This window comes from Poeciliopsis prolifica, unplaced genomic scaffold (genome assembly GCF_027474105.1).
Source record: "Poeciliopsis prolifica strain line A6 unplaced genomic scaffold, Auburn_PproV2 SCAFFOLD029, whole genome shotgun sequence".
Classification (NCBI taxonomy): Eukaryota; Metazoa; Chordata; class Actinopteri; order Cyprinodontiformes; family Poeciliidae; genus Poeciliopsis; species Poeciliopsis prolifica.
The window spans coordinates 4,551,141-4,572,236 of record NW_026562404.1 but is presented as its reverse complement, the minus strand read 5'-3'; the positions used below and the strand labels follow the sequence as shown (position 1 = coordinate 4,572,236).

Sequence of the window (21,096 nt, the reverse complement as noted above, 5' to 3'; positions counted from 1 at the left end):
GGGTTTTATACATATGTATAAAACATATGTGTTATAAAATAAGATAAATAACTCTTGTACCTCTGCAATCAAGCTGCAGTTTTACCCATTTCCAGTAACATCATTACTCAGAAAATGTGAGTGCACAGAAAATGTTTAAGGTCCACCGATAAGAGCTGGAATGGTTGAATATGTAGGGCGTTCATTGCATATTAATAAGGCTGACATTCCCACAGTCAGCTCAGCCCACGAGTCAAGACGCAGCAATTAGGCCTGACTCAAACCCAGAGCCCAAATCAGGTCAGCTCCGAACAAACATGTGTGATTTAATTAAGCGTTTGACTGCAATCCTGCGCTGCAGGTAGACAGACTCTATGTGGGTTAGCTTCAAGCTCTGCTTTGAAGCAGCGTGGTGGAGTCAGGTTGAGGGATCCCCCGAGGAGTAGAAGAGGCTACGAATGTGCAGTGTAGCCAACAAGGCGGCGTTTGACAGTGCATTGAAGAAGAAAGATTCCTGACCAGATTTTCTTCATCCTGCTCTACTTCCTCCATCACATCCAAGCTTCTCTGCCCCAGCCTGTCTGAGATGAGAAACATCTCTCTACTGTCATACCCTTCTATAGTAGTGCTTTGGTGACCAGCTACCTATTTAACAGGTTCAAAGTATGTACTTATACACATTTATAAATTAGTCACAACTCGGAAGTAAAATGGCTGCAGGGAGAGTGTATTGTGAAGTTACATTACAGCAGGAGGAGGGTGGAGCTGCTGAGGACAGTGTGGAGTATCAATCTGGGTGGCTCTGGTATTGATCCGCTCTGCCCTACTCTGGTTGCACTCTTCCCTGTGAGGCTCTGAAACATGCACCTCTGTCAGAGATGCTGCCTCAGCTCCTGCTGCTGCATGCAAGCTAGATTTTTTTCTTGTGTTTTTTTCGCAAGTTCACATGTGTGAGAAGCAGTCCTCTGATGTAGAGAAAGAAGGAACTAAAAGTATTTTGTTTTTTGGCAGGGACGTGTCATTTGAAATGTTCTTTTTCACTGTATCCTATGTTCTGTATTTTTTGTTTGTGGTAATGGTTTTCGGTGGAAGAGGAAAGCAAACGATTACTCTCATATGTCCATCAAATCATGTAATGTTTTTTTGTTTGTTTTTTACAAAATTCTCGGTTCGTCAGTGCTTTTTTGATTTAAAATGCTAAGTTTTTTTTTAATGTGTGTTTAGGCGTTTTATATTGGAGAAAGTTTTTAGCTGTCAGTGTTTTGATCTGACAATGCACAACCAGAAATGATTGAGGGGAAATTAACTCTCAAGTGTTTGTTGTTACTGCCTTGCTGTAAATCCAAGGATCTGAAATTGCTTCCAGACAACACATTTTCTTGGCTCTGAATTGATTGTGAAAGGAGGAGTCGAATGCTTGGAGAAATATGTACTCATGGAGATTTACACGCCTCTCTGCTATGTCATTTTGTTACATCGACACATAGCAGAAAATGATCTCTAGATTTCTACATTTTTTTCTGATCTTCTGACTTGAAGACCGGTTTAGTGAAGAAGAACCTGAGTTTAAATATGAAAACACATGTTTTCTCTGGTTCAATAGTTTATTTGTTTATGCATTAGTTTTCCCATTCTATGTTTCACCTTTGTGACAAAAGTGGTCACTTCTTTACTGTCAATTGGTTCAATTGGTCTCATTCTACTCCAGAATTGTTTCACTTTGTAAAAGTTGGATCATTCTTAGTTTTAGTCTGTAATATGTCAGGTGGTCATTTTAGACCACATTTGCTTAAAATTGAGACCAAAAATGACTGGACGATGTACAGAGTTTAAAAGTTCATAAAATAGCAAAATCCAGTGTACTATTTTGCCTCTCCTGGACTTAATCATTAATTTTGGTTTCTGGGATCCACTGATCTGGATTAATAATAAGTAACAAAACAAAGAGACTTCTAATACAGGTAATATATGACATATTTTACATACTGGCCGCTCACAGTCCTTGGAAGAGGCACTTGCATAGAAGCATAATCAATTCTTACTGTGCAAACAAAAAATTAACATATTTGGGTCTCACATGAGTTTAAAGAAGTTTGAACCTTTGTGCAAACTGTGAAATCATCAGAAGTTGAAGTATGTCACCGTCAAACACATACAAGCAAAAGAAAACACATGTTTTGTAATGATATCCATGAGATACTGTTTTTTCTAAAAAACGTTCGCCTTGCTCACTGTGCCTATTTCAAACGGGGAACCTGAGAGAGTCGGCATAAATGTTTCGGGGTTTGTCTGTTCTCACTGAGTTCACACTCAATCCGGATTCAGAATGAAGCCGGATTGTCTCCAAGTAAGAGAAACTCTGCTTTCTCCTACTTGGAGGCATTCATGAAAACTCAGTGAACTTTGACAATCCTTAGCCATCTTATCCCCACTGCCAGCCCCTAGTCTGTGGTGGTAGGAGGAGTGTAAGTAAAACAGAGGAGAGCTATATTTAGAATCACCGAACAGCAAAGACAAAACACACAAAAAAGGGAAAAAGTCTCCTGCAAATCTGTCATCCTCTGTTCTAATAAATTAGCTGTAGCAATGCCACTATTTTCACTCACTGCAAATAGCTGAAAATACTTGGAATAATTAGCACCAGAAAGGTAGATATATAAATAAAAATAAAAAATCACTAGTGTTTCAAATCTGTGTTGCTCCACTTTCTGTTTTTCCTTTGTATTCATTCTATTTTTGCCTCCGTTGGCCACTGCCTGCTGCCTTGTGCATACTGATACACTAATGATGAAAATATATCCACCATATCATCTCTGATCCAGAGGGATCTGGGAGTCGTTGCAATAATAATGTGCTGCTGCTGCGTGTGTGTGTGTGTGTGTGTGTGTGTGTGTGTGTGTGTGTGTGTGTGTGTGTGTGTGTGTGTGTGTGTGTGTGTGTGTGTGTGTGTGTGTGTGTGAGTGAGTGCTTTCCTCTCGCTTCCCTTTAATTTTGAAAAGCCACGCAGAAATATATCGCCCTGAGATGTTTTCTACTAAAAGCCTTGCTAGAGTGCACTTAATTCATAAGTAGTCAAAGTTGAATGAGGGTTAGGCCCTGTGCAGGAGAGTATTTTTTCCAGCATGGACCCCAAAGCGGAGGGTCTCTCAGTGCCTGAGGCGACCAGACGAGCATGCAGCCTGGGCCAAGCAGCCTGGAACTTTAAGGCAGTTTTCCATAATGGATACCTCTCTGCTGTCTTATTACGACTGCTGATGGACTCAACATGGCTGTCTGCTGACTCACCACCACATTTCTGATTTGTAGACTTACGCATCACCTTGTTGTCAGTAGGATGTTGCATGGCAGGCACAGAGCTTGCTCCCCATGAGTCCCTGTGCGTATCCTCAACCATGTCATTAAACCTAGCTTATTTTATTTTCCATCTTGTAAAAATGAATCACTAACCTTGAACTGGAGCCACAGTTTATTTCTGAAGCATTTTGTAGCTCTGCTTCCTGTCGAACATTGGTAAAGATTTAAAAAGATACTAGAGCTTAACACTGTTGCATGTAAATGATCTTTAGATGGTTTTAGTGGATAACACTGAGTACACATTGATTGATTGGGAATAATTTTGCAAGAATAGCCCAGTTGATCTTGCTGAGAAGGGTTTTGTGTTAGCCAAAGCAGATGAAAGTCAGGTTCCTCAAGAATCCATCTGGGACCAATTTTTATCCAATAACTATATTTGAAAAAAAAAATTCATTTCAACTCATTACATGTGGACGATGCAAAATTTCTCTAAATTAATGAAGACTAAAATCATTGATTGGACTCAATGAGACTAAAAATTACAAATCAGGGAAAACGCCTATAAGTGTCATGTGTACTCATACCAAAACATATGACCTTTAACTTTATTACTGGTTGTCATGTTCTGTGGGTAAGTTATTATGTCACAGATCTCAGTGAAAGATCATTTTGAAAAATCAATCAGGCAGCTGCAGCTCATCCAAAACACGACTGCCTGCATCGTCACCCAAACCTGGAAAATGGATGAAGTTAGTTCAGTCATTCAGCCACTTTTCAGTGGTGAAAAATAAATCTTGCTTTTGGTTTATAAAGCAGTGACTTTCCTCGTCTAAAAACCTTTCAGAGCTCCTCGTCAGGTCTGAACCATGTAGGACCTTTAGGTCTTTAAATACGATTTCACTCAGTGTTCTCAAAACTAAAACTAAACAAGGATATGATTTAGTTTCTATGCACTAAAACTCTGGAACAAACTCCTTGAAAACCTGAGGAATGCAGAAACAGTTGGTTCCATTAAATCAGGCTGGAAAACATGTCTTTCTCATTATATTGAGCTTTACTCTTCTACTTTACTTTTGTGGTATTTTCTATTTTTGAGGTAGTTTCATGGTTTTTCCCACACAAAATATTTTGAAGTACCTCATATTTCAATGGTACAATGCAGACACAAGCCTGCCTTTTCTTCATGCAAGTACTTAGCAGGTCTTGACCTTCTGGTGTAGAAGTGATTCAACTCCATATGGACCTTAAGGGTTATGGCGCGTTTGTAAAATCGAAAAAAAATGACGGAGCAGCTTGTGCAATAGAAATATGAGGAGACTTTATTTTTCTGACATGTCCAGGATGTAGAGATTTCCAACAGTGTGCACGGGTGTACACTAAACAGTGCTGCAGTCAGAGCATCAATTTTCTATGGGAAGTGAGTATTGAGGCAGCGCAGCAATGGCTGTGAAGCACTTATCCTGAGCGCGCCTCCCTCCCTCTGCCTCCCTCCCTCACTGTGCTCCCCTCACTGTAACCACGGCCGGAGGGGAGGAGGTTTCCGCTGTTTTTCTGTGCCATGGGGAGAGGAGAGCACTGGCAGCAGAATCATGTCTGCCTCCGACTCGAGTGCTACAGGACTGATCAACAAGGTACGCTCCTAACGCTGCCTCCGTTTTTGTAGAGGAAAACCTCCCTGCATGCAAACTCAGTTTTTTTCATCCACGAGTCGTCTAAATGGCTGCTCAGAGACATTCAGGGGACTTCACCGTTGTTTCGACAGAAGTGTGCACGGGTCCAGTCACTTTGCCTGCATCTCCCCCCTTGTGTCTCTCTTTCACCTCCCTCCTTATCTTCACCCAATGTTGACATGCTGCACCGAACACGTGAGATTGGTTTAATCATGCTTACTGTGTTCCGCTTGAAATGTGGCATTTCACTGCGATTGCGACTCGCTGGGCGGCCCATCTGTTGAACATCATCAATTTGGATCAATAGTTTGTTTTAAAAGTCCATCGCTCAGCTAGGAATGTGTTTTGAGTCGACAGAGAGCAGTGAGGTTCCTATCCTACTGACGATCATTACATCTGGACTCAAAGAGATTACAGGCACAAAATCGTACATACCATTGTTATACAGCTTGCTGATATCCTGGAACATTTACAACCTCCGTCGGATAGATACGTGTCTGGCTGTCTGTATTTATTTATTTATCTGTTTATTTATTTCATATAATATTTTCAGTTATTTGTTTATTTATACTGTTTTGTTTTTGAACACTCATTGGTTGTCCCAAAGGGCATAAAGCCAAGTTTTACAATGCTTATGTTAAGTTTTAGTAGTTTGTGTGTCCGTAACCTTATTTTTTCTTTTCTACCTTTTTTTTTTCTGTGTGTGTGTGTGTACTATTTTAATGTATTGCCATTATAATTATTCTACATTTACTGTGGTTATTCAAGACCGTACCAGCCATATTGCTTTGCTAATTTTTATCTTCTTTAAATGCCAGTATTGTAATTTTTCAGCTTGTGTTTTAATTTACTATCTGTAGCTTTTTTTTCACTCTTAAAAAAAAAAGCTCCAGTTTCTGTCAGTGTTTCAGCTCAGCCTGTACCTGTGGCTTTTCATGTGTTTCATAAAACTAGGATAGATACTCAAAAACAGCAAAGTGTCATTGCATATATTCTACTTACATGTCTGACCACCATTTCTACTTGTTGCATTACAAAGTCTTTGTAAAACTCGTCAAACACAAACTCAGCCATTGTTGTGAAAATAAACATGCATTTCTGTCTACCTTCCTTGTTAGTGATATGAATGTGCTTCCCTCTGCTGGTGGAGATCTGTAACTGCTGCAGCGTCATCATCTCGTGTTTTAGTTGATGGGGCTTCCAGCATGTGAGGGCTTTCTCATCATGAGTATGTTTTCTCAAAACCTCTAACAGCTCAGGAAGTAACATAGCTGTGGACTGAATAATTAATATATTCCCAAAACCTTTGTACCGAAGCGTCAGAGTATATGTTAAATTTTGTGTAAAACTTTTAATAGTCTATAAATGGTGTTCATTTATGCTGAAGGACTGTATGGACTGTACGCTGAAGCTTTGAATACCTAATGTGATGTGTGATGTTGCTTTTACATGTCATTTTAAAGCCTATTTGCTGCAGAAACAGACTGTATTATGTGTCCCTGCATTTGAATTTCACTTTGTCACTTTGAAGACCAAAAGTGATTAAACCAGCTCACTAGAAAGTTGGATGCATTGTTGACGCATTGTTTGCACATAAACACAACAATGTTAATGAGTTGCTCTTGCTTTGTTTACATGTGAATACTTGATGGGTATTTCTCAGCCACACAACACATGCACAATGTGTTTTTGATACACTTGGCTTTCCATACTCTATGCACATGAAGGCAGGATCATTAGCATAACCAGATTCATTGTGTGCTGTTTGCACATTTCAAGCATAATCAACACAAAACTGTAAACGCTGCCTGTTTTTGGAACCAATGAAATTTTGAAAGTTTTTAAAAAATTTTTATGATATACTCAAAATTTTATCCTGCATTGTTTTAGAAGTACTTCAGTCAAAAATTAAATTATTCTAAAACCTTTAACACATTTTTATCTACGTTTTCAGTAACCATGGGTACAGCAGTCCTAAATGAATAAATAATCATAAACATCAAAGCCAAAGAAAGAAAATAGTAATTAGATTTTGAGGCAAAACTCACCTGAAAGCTATGAGTTTTAACTAAATCAATCATTTCTGATGAAAGTGGTCAAACCTTCAAGGAGAACTATGTTGGAAATCCTTTTATTGGCTACAAACAGAAAGGTCAAGGTGAAGCATTTTAGATTTACTGATGCATAATTTTTAATGCACGGTAAAAACGATGCAGGATGAGGTGACTTCCTTCAGCTCTTCAGGATTAGAAACATGCCAAAAATTACAAGGCAGAACGTTTTTATCTTGAATAAAGTCCATTTTTCCTCTTCTAATGGACTCGGTGCCATCTACAAATGGCTTTCATATATAAATAATTCCCACGTCCTTTGCTTTATATTTTTGCTCAACCTGTTTTGGGTGACTTGGCAATATCAAAGAGCTGCAGCCGAACAGGAGGAGGGAAGAGGCGCAACGTGAGCCAGACATGAGGAAAAGGGTCAAATAAACCTTTTAAGATACTTTATTTGGCTTTTTTTTTATGAGGTCGCTCACTTCTAAATATGATGAGGGTGTGAGAGGATGAGAACGGTGAGGTTTTTGTTTTCATTTTTAATCAATATAAAGGGACAGATCTCAGGATCTCTCCAGGACTTTCCATTGTCTTTTATTTTTTTCTTGCTAAGGTTATTTATTGGCTCACAAAGAATTTATGTACTGAAACCATTTTTATTAAAAACAGTAAAATTATAAAATGCCAAATAGTGTTGTTTACACTCAACCTTTTTGGGCGCAGACTGGATTTCTTCCAACACGTGTTGAAGCAAATAGATAGAGAAGGTTATGCCTGTTGTTAGTGTTGCGGTTCTCATGAACATCATGTTCCCCTGGGAAGGGCTGCTTTGGAAAGCTACCAGAAAGGACAAGCAGAGGCAGGGACAGGTATACGACGGGACAGGCATGGAGGACACGGATTATCTGTGTGAAGCGGTATATTTGTTATTTGTCTTTTATCCCAGTAAAATTCTAAGCAATTCCTGCCAGATGTTATTTTGAAATGGGTCATTTCTTACTTAAGGTCACCTCTGAGAGCTTTTATTTTTGAACATTCTCTTTCTCCCTGTCCTTTCGCCTGTCTGAAGGGTTCAGCCGATTCCTACGCTAGTCGACCCTCTGATTCCGACCTGTCCCTGGAGGAAGACCAGGAGGCGTCTCGGCGTGAAGCCGAGCGCCAGGCTCAGCTGCAGCTGGAAAGAGCCAAGGTAAGAGGCTCAAATTTATGTTAATCTCTTAAAAATCAGTAGCACGAGAACTCTACTTTGATGTAAAGTCTTCTACGTCCTAAAGGATTGCTGGAAACGGCTTTATATATTTTTTCTCAACAGTCCAAGCCGGTAGCATTTGCAGTGAAAACCAATGTGAGTTACTGTGGGGCCCTTGATGAAGATTGTCCAGTCCAAGGTGCTGCTATCAACTTTGAAACCAAAGACTTTCTGCACATAAAAGAGGTAGAATATGTTAAAACTCCACATGACAATAATCCACAGTAAATCAATCTATAGACATAATATTAAGCAACTGTGCAATTTCCTTTCCTGCAGAAATATAACAATGACTGGTGGATTGGTCGGCTAGTGAAAGAAGGGGCAGACATTACATTTATCCCAAGCCCAGTGAAACTGGAGGCCATGAGGATAAAACAAGAACAAAAAGCAGCTGCCAGGTCAAAACACGCACGGCCCTCATGGATTTGTTTGCTGCCACTCTGTATTTCTGAGTTTCTCTGTCCTGATTTTCACCAGCTTCCTCTGCAGTACACACTGAAAACTTTTAAAAGCTATAAATAGCTCTTGCTCACGTGTTGAGCTTTATTTGGAGCTCTCCAAATTGCCTCCTGAGGGGGTTCATCACGCATAATAAAGTTTTGCATTATGTCGCTCTGCAGGAAAGGAGGGAACGCATCATCGGGAGGCTGGAGGTCCACCCCTCCATCTGCAGGTGAGGGGGACTGGAAGAGCTGGGTTTTGTTTCTTGTCTGCTGGAACTTGGTCATCCACACAGGTCAGATTTATATATGCAGTAGTGAAAAGGCATTTTAAAATAGTGCCAAAGAACGGAAACAACATTTGGAAACAAGATGGTTTTATCATTTATTTCAATAATTGTATGTAAAGAGGAGTGAGGGATATGCATGGACCCTAATGTTTCTACCTGGATGTAAAATCCATCCATCCGTCTGTCCATCCAGTCAGTTGAGAATTTGAGTGTTGAAAAATGCATAAAAACCCTTTGACTCAACTCTGTACTGGGTATTTTATTTACTTACAGCTTTGTATCCTTTGCTTTTTTTTCCTCATAAATCATGTTTAATGTTAATTGTATTTGTATATGTGTTAAAGCCAAACAGAAGCAGAAACAGGTATGTTTTTCTTTTTCCTTCCTTGTCTCTTTGTATTTTTTTTTTTTTTACTTTGCACTTCATACTCTGGCAGTGAGTGCACAGCCATCCAATTTTTAACAAATTATTTCCTGCAGTGTGTTTCCATTCACTTCAGCGTTTCTGTGCTCTTCCGTCCTCCACCCCCTGCCTGCGTTTGTGACCTCTGCAGACGGAACATGTTCCTCCCTATGACGTGGTTCCCTCCATGAGGCCCGTGGTGCTGGTGGGCCCTTCACTGAAAGGCTATGAAGTGAGTTGATTGCCCACTGAGTTATCTGCTTTCATTGTGCAGAAGCTGTTACGGAGAAATAGGGCAGACATCTTGAGACTTCAAAACTACGACGTCAATGACTCCCTGTTGGGAGGTTTTTACAACGCCGACTTTACAGTTCACATTATTCCCTTCATTACAAAATACTTTATTCAGCTTAAAACAAAACAAAAATATGCAGACATTTGTAACTTTGCATCTCATAAATGTTCCATTTAGATAGGAGGTGAAGCAGCCTGTAGCATTGTGATAAACACTTATGGGATCAACCTGTAAGGTTTTGCTGTCACAAACCTGGAAACAATTTTTGGAAATAATTGATCTGACTGCAGATATAAGTGAGGTTAAGGACTCCATCTCTCAGAGCTCAAGTTTTTGAGTTCTTGAAGTTGTCAACTACGAAACCACTTATTGCCACTTGCCATAAAAGAACAAATCCCTCAATTAACTTACAGGTCGTTTGAGAGTGACTCTTTTCTTGCACCATTATCGACCTAAAGAATGACACAGACAATCTGCACAATTTGAGTAGCATGTTCTGTTGTCTTTCCTATTTTGTAGAGTAGTTTACAGAAATTGGCCTCTGTAATCATTTTCCCCAGGCAAATAGAAAATTGTGGATTACTATTTAAAAGTTCTCTAGACACTGTGATCAAGCTAGAAAAGATTTATAATTTATGTTAAATTTAAATAAGAGGCATTGTTTGGGGTACTAAAAAATAAATACTCTTCTATGTAAATGAATGCAAAGGTTCATAAATTGTCTGCAGAACACCAATGTAACTGTAACCCTAGAAATGTACCAGACACGTCCAATTGTGATGTCGCTCAGTCTTTTGGAATGTTGCTTCAGTCAAAAATGGACTGGATTTTCAGATCCAGTGGGATTTTTATATATTTTCTTTGGTTATTTTTCCAGGATTATCCCATGAACAGCGGTACTAAACATTGCAGTCACATTCTTCACAGACTGCTGCCTCTTGGATCAGCTAAACCAATATGTCTCCTCATAAATCCTAACTCAGTTCATATTAGAAAATTGCATCACAGTCGCACTGTGTATTAAACCTCCGAAAACACATCGCGGTCTCTCCTCTGAGTCCTTCAGCATGGAATGAGTCTGTGTTTCAGTATGTTGAAATGCAAGGCGAGTGGTGTGTTTCTAAGCCTCTGTGTTTTCTCTCCGCTGTGATCTCGCACACTGCATGCCAAGCCGTCTGCGTTTGTATGCATGTGTGTGAAATATTTATGCGTTGCAGTGGTGCGATGTGCTTCGGAGATGCTCTGGTGGTGAACACCAGCTTGCCTCCCTTTCCCTGTTGTTCTCATTCTCTCTGCTTTGTCTCACTTGTACATATTGCATGCTGCCACTCCTTGACGCTCTTCCACATTAACTCCTCTCTGAACCCCCTCTTGTGGTCACTTCATTTCTCTGCGTCAGAGTGGAAGAGCAATGTCATTTAAAAGCCGTTTTCTCCAACTGCTGGAAATTAGACAGTGCGAACATAATGATGCCGCCTTAGAAAAATTCAGAATGAAGTCACGTTGAAACATTTTTTGTTTTAGAACTAGAGTTTTAGGGTTGTCCCTCCTTTAGTTGAAGTGTTCATTAATTATCTGTGGCATATCAATGCTAAAGCTTTGAGTGAAACTCATTGCTCAAGTGAACTTACTTTCTAGTAAGTACAATCAAATCTGTTCATTTAGGCTATTTGTATCTCATTATGTTTTTCAAACATGTATTGTAGTAACATTATTTAGTTGTATAAAATGCAGATAAATACATTTAGCTCCTGCTTAATTATTTATTGTTAACGTTAGTTTACCATGGTAATTAATTACATAAACTTTCAACTAAAACACATTTTAGTTGGGGAGATGTTTTTGGTTTTGGGTTAATTGTGATTTTTTTTCTTCTTCTAATTGCCATTGAGAACAGCCCCAGAGCCTCAAATGGTCCATTTCTCACAACTTCAGAAAATAATCGCATTAATTGACAATTGTTATTTTTTTCTTGAGCAGGCCTACTAGCCTAAAAATGAAAAGACAAAATCAAGGAATATACTTATGGTCCAGTGAAAACAATATTTGTACCAGGGTCTAATGATTTGGAACTTGACTGTGATGAGAAAGAGAACAAAGCCTTACAAACCAGATGAAGATATGATCAATTGCGTCTCCATTGTGTTATTATAGCAATTGTTTTCTGACTTCTTTGCACTTTGTTTCACTTAGGTGACTGACATGATGCAGAAAGCCTTGTTTGACTTCCTAAAGCACAGATTTGTCGACAGGTGAGCGCGGCTGTCTCTGCTGCACAAACACTGTGTCTGGGTTCATTGTGGTGTTCTGCCTATCACGTTTCATGGTGGGTAGGATACAGCATGATGGGGAATTATTTTTAGCTCCTTCAGAGTACAGTTTCACTCCTTTGAAATGGAACAGTGGTAGATAAGATGTGATAAGACACTCCTTCCTCAGGATCACTATTACACGGGTGACCGCTGATCTGTCCCTGGCAAAGCGCTCGGTGCTGAACAAGAAGGCCATAATGGAGAGATCCAACACTCGCTCTAGCCTGGGTAAATAACGAGAAAAGCTGCCTTCAATCTTTTGGTGGTGAATGAAGATCAATAAGCGCTAAGAATAGATACCTCCACTGACTCTTGAGTTAAAAATAGATTCCAGTAAATGTTGTTGTTTTTTTTGTTGTGTTTTTTTCTGGTTTGCTCTCAGCTGAAGTCCAGAGTGAGATCGAGAGGATCTTTGAGTTGGCAAAGTCTCTTCAGCTGGTCGTCCTGGACGCAGACACCATCAACCATCCAGCCCAGCTCCTCAAGACTTCTCTGGCTCCCATCATCGTCTATGTTAAAGTTTCATCACCCAAAGTACAGTAAAGCCCGTGTTCTGTTTTGAGAAAGGATCAATCAAAACAGGTTTATATTAAAAGGCGAACCAGTCTGTTTTAATATGGAAGCTGCTTTGATTCTATCAGGTCAAATAGTTCAGGCTTTCATTTCCAGTATTACATTAAATGAGTTTTGTTTGTTTCTTTTACCATATCTGTTAATATAGACTTCAGTCGTTCAATATTTTCCATAAAAAAATGTTTTCCTGAAGAAATCTTGTACTGTTTTACTTTTACTCGGTTTTAGACAGCTTATCAATATGTGGGGGTTCGCTCACACCACAGCTCTGCAAGCAAAATATTTCTGGATTTTCAGGCTAAATGTCAAGAGAAGGAGGAAATAAATTAAAGAAATTGTTTTAGTGAGACTAATGTTTCTTTAAAAAAAAACAATCATTGTCTTTGATTCATCCTACAGGTTCTTCAGAGGCTGATAAAGTCTCGAGGGAAGTCCCAAAGCAAGCACCTCAACGTCCAGATGATGGCCGGGGACAAGCTGGCTCAGTGTCCTCCTGTACGTCCCTCTGTTTTAATTTCAATCTAAGTCCATCTGTTTTTATTTAAAAAGGTACAGCACACATTAATAAGCAAACAGCAAAATGTACGTGAGCAATCCGACAGATTAGCTTCCGTCACTAGATCCAGCGTCTGATGAGAGAAAAGACACAGAAAGTTCTGATTGGAAAACAAAAGCTGAAGAGAGTTTTGAAAGTGTTTTTTGTGCTTTTGGTCCTTCAGGAGATGTTTGACGTAATCCTGGATGAGAATCAGCTGGAAGAAGCCTGCGACCACCTCGCAGAGTACCTGGAAATTTACTGGCGAGCCACACATCTCCCTTGTTCTGCCCCAGTTAATCCCTTACAGGACCAAAATATGGTCACCCCACCTTCAGCCAACTCCAGTCAGCAGGTGCAAACAAACACACAGCCAACTAAAATGTTAAACTTATATCAAGGTTCCATTAATTAGCTTCACCTTCTCTCCTTTTTTTCCCAAAACAGTTTTCAGAGACTCAAGAGTTGATAGAATGATCCCAGCCTCGGATGCAGGTGAGCAGAAAATAATGTTTACGTTTGTTTGAATGTTTTTCGTTTTTGTTTTATGAGTTAAAACTTCATTCATACCCCAAAAAATTTTTTTAGACAGGATTGTGTGGAGTTGCAATCAGAAATCTGATAGCTGGTCAAGATGGCAGCTGTGATTAAAAAATAGAAAATAAGATTGTGGAGGATGTCTCCAGGTGTTGCATAAAAGAGCATGTTGTCTCTGACGGCACAGAAAACAGGGGACATATTGGATCCGAGAAAGGCTGCGGTGTTTCAAGAGGAAGGAAGTTGTTGTGTCTTGTTTTTGTAATGGGTACAGGTGTGGAACAGAAAAAGATGCTAGAAATTCATGCTCTGTGTCCAGATTGTTGAACATCTGTCTTCATGGGGGAAAGAAAAGTGATTTCACTATAAATGTCCAAAATTCAGAATAAAGTTTTAAGCTGCACAAAAACTGTCAGGCTACAAATTTATGACAGATGCAAAGTAACAGTTTAATTGAAATAAAACTTTCTGTTATTGTGTTTGTGGGAGACCAAAACGCAAGCCAGGATCCAGGAGACAAATAATGAAATAAGTTTTAATAGTTTCAAAACAACTTACAAAAATGCAGAGGTAAACACACGAGGAGCCAGAGGGACAGAAACTACAAACATTGTCTCACTAAAATAACTAAGAACAGATTGACTTAAAGACAGAATGGGGGTTGATTTGATTAAAACAAAGAATAACTAAAGTCAAACATAGGCAACAAATAATCAAAAATGTAAACCCAGAAAAATCCCAAAAAACCCTGGATCCTGACACTTTAGACAGGACTGGTTTTAAGATGGCAGAAAACTGCTTTGCAACTGGATCCCTATGATTTCTTATCGCAGTCGCGATCTTTATTCGCTGCATGTAAGGTACTAAATATTGATTGGTTCTCCACAAAATCCTACTTCAAAAGATTCGTCAGCAAGTAATTTGTTTTCCTCCTCAGAAATTCCTAAGGACAAATGACAGAAGTCATCCCATCAAAGCTAGAAGAGAAATTCAAGAATTTCTCTAAACACATTGGTGTGTGTTTCCTTCTCTGCAGCAGCAGCCTGTGCTGTCGGCTGGGGTCAGAACAGCCAAGACATGGAGAACAGGGACCACCAGGGGGCAGCAGCGTTCCTCCTCTCATCAAAGCCAGCCATCGCCTTCTCCACATGTGAAGCAGAGAGAAGAGCTGGGTCCATGCAAAGGGTGAAAGAGCAGAAGTGCGGTGAGCTGGGATAGGAGGAGAAATATTCCACATAGGGAGGAAGATGCACCCAACTGCAGCCTCACTGCTGCCCCAGGGGCCAGACATCCCTGCTCCCAACGTCAACTGATAACTCAGGGCCGCTTTCTGCCGCTGCAAAAGCACTGGTTTACAGAAACCGGGGAAACAGCGCAGTCACTGTTCAACTCCTTACCACCAAACCCTCCCATGTCGTACATTCTCCAATCCAAACAGTTAAAAAAAAAAAACAAGAAAAAAAGATCCCTATTATCCATGAAAGATGAGCCAGCTTGTGAGTGTCTGTAGCTGTCTGAAGCACATAAAGGCTGATTCATCTCTCACACATCTAAGGGGCTGAGTTATGTTAGTCCATGATACCGGTGGCACAGAAAAGCTGCGAGCACATCACCAGGTTTCCAGTGCAGGGCTCTTAAGGTTTAATGTCTGATTCACCTTGCTTCCTTTCGGGTGCAAGGAGTGACAAAAAATCTATTATGTATGTCTTCCGTGTCCGCAGCTTTAAGTGAGCTGCCGTTTTAAATGTTTAACTAAAATCCTTCCTTAAAAGTACGTTTGCTCCTGTCAGAGTCATTGCAGTATCACTTTTGCATGGAGACACATGGAAAAAATAGCGATTTTGTCTTCCTTTATCCTCTTACTTTCCACTCCTGGTTTATGCAATATTCTTCTTTCTGTCTGCTCTTGTACTAAGACAGTTTATACAACTATCTGTTACTCATATATTTGCTCTCAGTATACCAAAAGCATATCTCTACATGTAGCTTTTATGCAAATAATGTATAACAAACACTGATAGCACACATTTTCTACGTCTTTGCCGCTGCTGGCGAATGTGAGTTAAATCTGTTGTGTTGGTTGAGGAAAGAGTCCTTACGGTAAAATGTGCAGACAGTTGAAGTCCAACCCGAGGATTGTAACTTTTTTCTGTAACTAATAAAACCAGATAGAAATCAGTCACATTTAGTTTAAAATCCAAAATAAAATTATTCACTCATCTTAGTCACATTGTTCGTCCCCAAAAGTAAAGATGTTTGTGTAACAATGATAGTCACAAAATACTTATAGATATGTTATTTATTAAATGGCGTAACGATGCATGGGAAGCTGTAACCAGTCGTGGTACTGGATGCAATTTGGCTCAACCCCCCCGGAGTAGCGTCTGTCATTTCTGATTTCCACTGGCCGAAGCCCGACATGTTACCAACACATTTATTCATATTTATTAAGTATTTTAGCTCATTTTATTCACAGAATTATATTGTTACATCATTGATTAAGTTTGTATATTTCTTATATTTCAGCAAGAACTAAGCCTAAGCCATAAGTCCAAAAGAGAGATACACAGAATCAAGTTCTTGGAAATGTAACCACTACTGATGAAGTAGCGGAAAGGAATTATCTTATTTTTTTATAAAGCTCATGCAGTTTTGTCTTAATTAAGTAGGAATAAAATCAAATCTGATTGTGACAAGACATTTATAGGATCTAGGAATGAACGGTGAAGATCAATGTTGTCAATGTCGATTCAAAAGTCAATATTTTCAGTCAGGACGGTTTTGTCCCTGATACCAATCTGAGTCTTTGAGGAAGAACCTGCAGCTGATACCTACTGAGCTCCAAACTTTGTTCATGTCTTCATTCTTCAGTTGACGGCAACAGACTCTTTGACGCAACTTGTGTGTTTTTAGTTCAGCTTTGCACTTTTGAAGACTTAAAACACACAGCTACAGTCTTCATCAAACTCATTCTGCTGCTGGCGATATTTTTATTCACACCAACTTCATTGAAGAGCATTGCTGTCGTCCTCACTGCTTTGTCAAATGCTTGCCACATTACCAAGCATTTTGGCTCATGGGTCATCAAAGTCGTTCTGTGGCTCAGACACATGAGGCAAAACTGCTTGCAACGCAGGTGTATTCCTCAAACACAAGATCCATATGACTGAATAAAAATGCATCAGACTCCAAGTCTAGACCAGTTTAGAGTCAGCATGGTGTTTACTAAAGACAAATAATTTGTCTGAAACTTACTTCTTAGTATCAGTTCTGTGAATTACTATTAAGCCAGAAGACTATCTGTCCTTAGAAATCCCCATCAAAGAGAGAAGTTTCAGCTCTGCAGAGCGGACCGCACTGCAGACAAGAAAGTCTTATGTCTTCACCATTAATGACCACAATGTTTGTTTTTACTTAAATTCTGACCCTCCTCTGAAATAATGTGAGAACATTTAACTATGGCTTAAGACATAAAATAAAACAAAATCTCCAAGATTTTATTGTACCTTAATCTTCAATCATTTTAAAATTAAACTCTCAAAGAAATAACACTTTAATACTCACCCACATGGCACTTGTATGTTAACATAAATAAATAATCTTGAAATATTATTGATTATCCTCTTATTCAAGCAAGTCCAATAACTGTGACTGAAAAACGACAAACTCTAAACTCACCCAGTGACGTCTTACTTTTGTACACGTGAGATTTTAAAGTTCCTGAAGGGAGACTTTTGTTCATTTTTCACATGTTTATGTAAAATAAACAGGGTAGATCTCAAACAGTTTGGTGACAACTGAAGATGTTCAGCTGAATCTCAGTCTGAAACTGCAAGCCATGCAGTGGGACAGTCTGTCTCTAATTTGCCTCGTTTGTTTGTTTGACACCTTACGGTTCTTAACTTCCATCTCAATACAACTGCTTCGAAATTATTAGAAAATAACTCATGTAAATAACCTATTGTATGTGCATGGCATATTGTACTCCTGTTGCGTCAGAAGGGCTGTAAGGATCATCCTCACATGGGCAAATCGACATGACCCACATAACCACTTACATATATGCATTATGAAAGATAAGCTGTAAATACTGTAAATGATTAGTATTAAATTCCATGCAAACGTTGCTAACTCTGACTAGCAAAAAGTCTTTTGCTCTTTGTTTTGTTTTGTTTTTCACAGCATACAGCTCAGAAAGCATTCTGTTTTTAACATGATGCACTTTTTATCCAGGACCAGAGATGTCCTCCACTGAGACTGACATACACTTCTAATAGATCGGGTTGGAGCTTACTACCGTCCGCCTGACAAAACACCAAGAGCACAGGACCTTCTTAGAAAAAAAACCTTAGATAAACCAGATCCTCGTTTGTTTGTTTTTGTTTGTCTGTTTTTGGTTTTTTTATTTGAGTTGTATTGCAGAATGATTCTATTGTAACTAAACTATTTTTTTTTCCATATCCAAAGCACAACGTTTTTATTACTATTACTTATTTCACTGACCTAAATTCTGGATGCAATACAAAGTTTAGTATTGATAAGATACAAGCTGAGACTATCAAGATATCTCCTCGGTTGGGGCGGGGTATAATTGCACTAATATTGTTTATATGGTTGCTTTTTGTCTCTTTTTGTTTTGATGCAATAAATGCACTCAACGTATGCCGTATTTACCTCCAGCTGTGACTCCAACAACGCTGCTGGTCTCAGACAACTAGGACTGACATTGTCTGATGATGAAATGTGCTTGGTGTGTATCTGTAAACGCCACGCGAGAACGAGGTGGTAAATAAAAAAAAAAACGTTCTAATGACATTCTTTCTTGCTGTGCATTTATTTAAAGAGATTCACATGTCCACCGGCAGAGGGCGCGCATGTGCAGTGGTAAACCTAGACTCTTGTCCTGATGTAACATGGTTTTAAATGTCGATGGGAGTCTGAGGCCGTGGGTCTCAACAGGAAAAAGATGGCGGCTCCCTCAGGTTGGGGCTTAAGTCTTCGCCTCAAAGTACGTTAACATAAATAAAAACCTTCTTCGGTATTCTGCTCATGAGTGATGTTGAGGTGGAGTGAGATATAAAACAAACATAAAAAAACCATCAAAGCTTTTCATTTTTTAGTCTGTCATGAGACATCAGGACTGAAAGAGATTCTGGATTCAGTCAGCAGAAGTCAATATCCCTAAACGTCTTTATTTCCACTGAAAATGTTTTGAGGCGTATAAATGAGGCAGATTGGAAAGCTCACGGCAAGTTCTGAATTTCAAATCTTGAGTTGTGTTTTTCTGGAGCTTCTGCTTTCTGACTGCACCGGGTTTTCTCATTTATGAAAAAAAAAAAAAAAAAAGCCTGTTAGGTTAATTGGAGATTTCAGAACTGACCTTGCAGTGTTGTGTGTCTCCATGAAGGACCTGCAATCTGGCCAGGTCAATCTGGTAGGTGTCACTTTATACCTGATCATTATTCACAGCCACCTGCCTCTCTGCCCCCATCAGAGGGGATTGGGAGATCCCACATGCATTTATGCCGCAGTAAGTAAACAAGGGTCAGAAAGAGTTCAGTGGTTGCACTTCTTTTCATCTCCAACTTTCTCTAAGCAGTTAATAAAAAATTAAAGAATCAAATGTTTGCTACAATGAATAGACCACCCGTCACGTTTTTTTTGATAAAAATTACTTAAATTACGATTTGATGTACAGTTATTTCAGTGTGTCACAAAATCTGAGAGGCAAACAAGAAACGCTTAAGCTTTTCTTTCTCTTCTTGGTGTGAAGAAGAGAAGTTGTTTAAATAAAACCAGAAAATAAGGAGCTCAGGTGTGGGTACCGATGGCAATGATTTGCTGCATCATCCACAGTGTCCCACAGTCTGAGGATCAACAACAGGAAAGGAAACAGGTTTTAGCACTGGAGGTCTGAAGAAGGGGGGCTGTTTGCAAGCAAAAGCAAATTGCTTCTTCCCACTGGGACAAAACGCCAATAATTATCACCGACATCAGCATGTAAATGATCTGGTGGACCATCAGACATCAGGGGAGGGCAGCAAGTTGATTTTATCTTTAAGTCTATCTCATTGTTTCAACACAATTAAAACCGGGTGTCGAACTACATCTCCGGTGCTCATGTGTGAAAACGTTTGATCACCACTGACTGATATCAAAGGATGGGCCTCACCCCACCCAGTGCTTTTTGACCCAGTGGCTCCCCAGTGATGACAGTCACCATCTCAGTTCATAGGGTGTCAGAGGTCAACAGGACACACCGGAACTACTTCCAACCATTTTTAAAACTACGTGGGATTATTTTAAATCCAATAATCAACTGATTTTCATTGATACTTCCCAAAATACAGAGCTGTTGCAGAGGGAATGTTTTTGCTTTTAATAAGACTATCTTGAGGTGAAGAGGAAATTAAACCAATTTTTCTTGTGCTGATTGGTAATGGATTCAGCCATTAAGACATTTAAACTGATCAATTCGGAAAGGGTCAAGTGACAGATTACGGTTTTGCCTGCATATGATCATTTCCCTAATGTTTCTTAAAATGCATTGTTTTTAAAGGGGACAATTAGTTCATCATAAAGTTTATCGAAACAATTTTTACCTGATATTATTCCCAGGATAGCATTCAATTCAAATTAAATACATATTACAGTATGAAAAGGAAGGTATTTTTGTCAAAACAGTTCAAATTAAAAAAAATATGTCACTTGGTGACGATTAAATTATATGTGAAAGAGAGTGGTGGGTATTTTTGAAATAAAGCTCTGTTGAATCATTACATGCATCTTGGCGCCTTCACTTATAAATCCAGATTAGTTGGTCTGGGAAAGATTTGGGTAAATATTAAAGCACATTTTTGCCTCTTTGTGTTATGATCTATGCGTATTTGAACTTTGGGTACAGTCTTATTTTTTGTTGTTGTTTGTTTTGATAATTTCCTTGTCGTTTATTCCTTTGTGTGTTTAGTTGATTCTCATCTGTTATTTGAGTCTAGTTTCTTTAGATAAGCAGCTTCTGTTGTGTTTCTATTGGTTTCAGGAACTCCCTCGTACCTCAGGGTCCATCATGCATTTCTTCTCTCCCTTCAGCCTGTTTGCTGCGGGTGTTTCGCATTTTCCTGATTGCTCCTTGAGACGGACGGTGAACGTCTGTTTTGGACGATCAAATCATTATTGCGCACTGCGTTCACATTTACAATTATATTTGAGTAGCTTTAAAAATGGGTTTTAATTACTGAAATTCAATACGATCCCAAATTCATTTTTACAGTGTACGAAGAATGGCTAATAGAGCTCTGTGATGAAATTCCAGAAGAAAGAATTTTCCAGAAGAAAATTCTTAATACATAAAAAAACAACAACAACAACAACAAAAAACGAATAAATAAATAGATTGATGATCCCTGACTGAATAATGTGCGTGTTTGTATTCCCCCTCGTGTTACGTCTGAGCGCGGTGAAA

The 21,096-nt window shown here is 39.2% G+C and overlaps 1 protein-coding gene across 1 annotated transcript; it reads left to right on the top strand.

Moving 5' to 3' along the window:
- The first annotated feature begins 8,334 nt into the window (after positions 1-8,334).
- cacnb3b (calcium channel, voltage-dependent, beta 3b) lies at positions 8,335-18,449 on the top strand. Its single transcript, XM_055049760.1, has 12 exons — positions 8,335-8,432; positions 8,526-8,647; positions 8,870-8,922; positions 9,324-9,343; positions 9,534-9,614; positions 11,871-11,929; positions 12,117-12,217; positions 12,372-12,523; positions 12,962-13,057; positions 13,282-13,452; positions 13,545-13,592; positions 14,674-18,449. The coding sequence occupies exons 2-11, from the start codon at positions 8,613-8,615 to the stop codon at positions 13,572-13,574; spliced, it is 798 nt and encodes a 265-aa protein (XP_054905735.1). The 5' UTR covers positions 8,335-8,432; positions 8,526-8,612; the 3' UTR covers positions 13,575-13,592; positions 14,674-18,449.
- Positions 18,450-21,096: the final 2,647 nt, after the last annotated feature.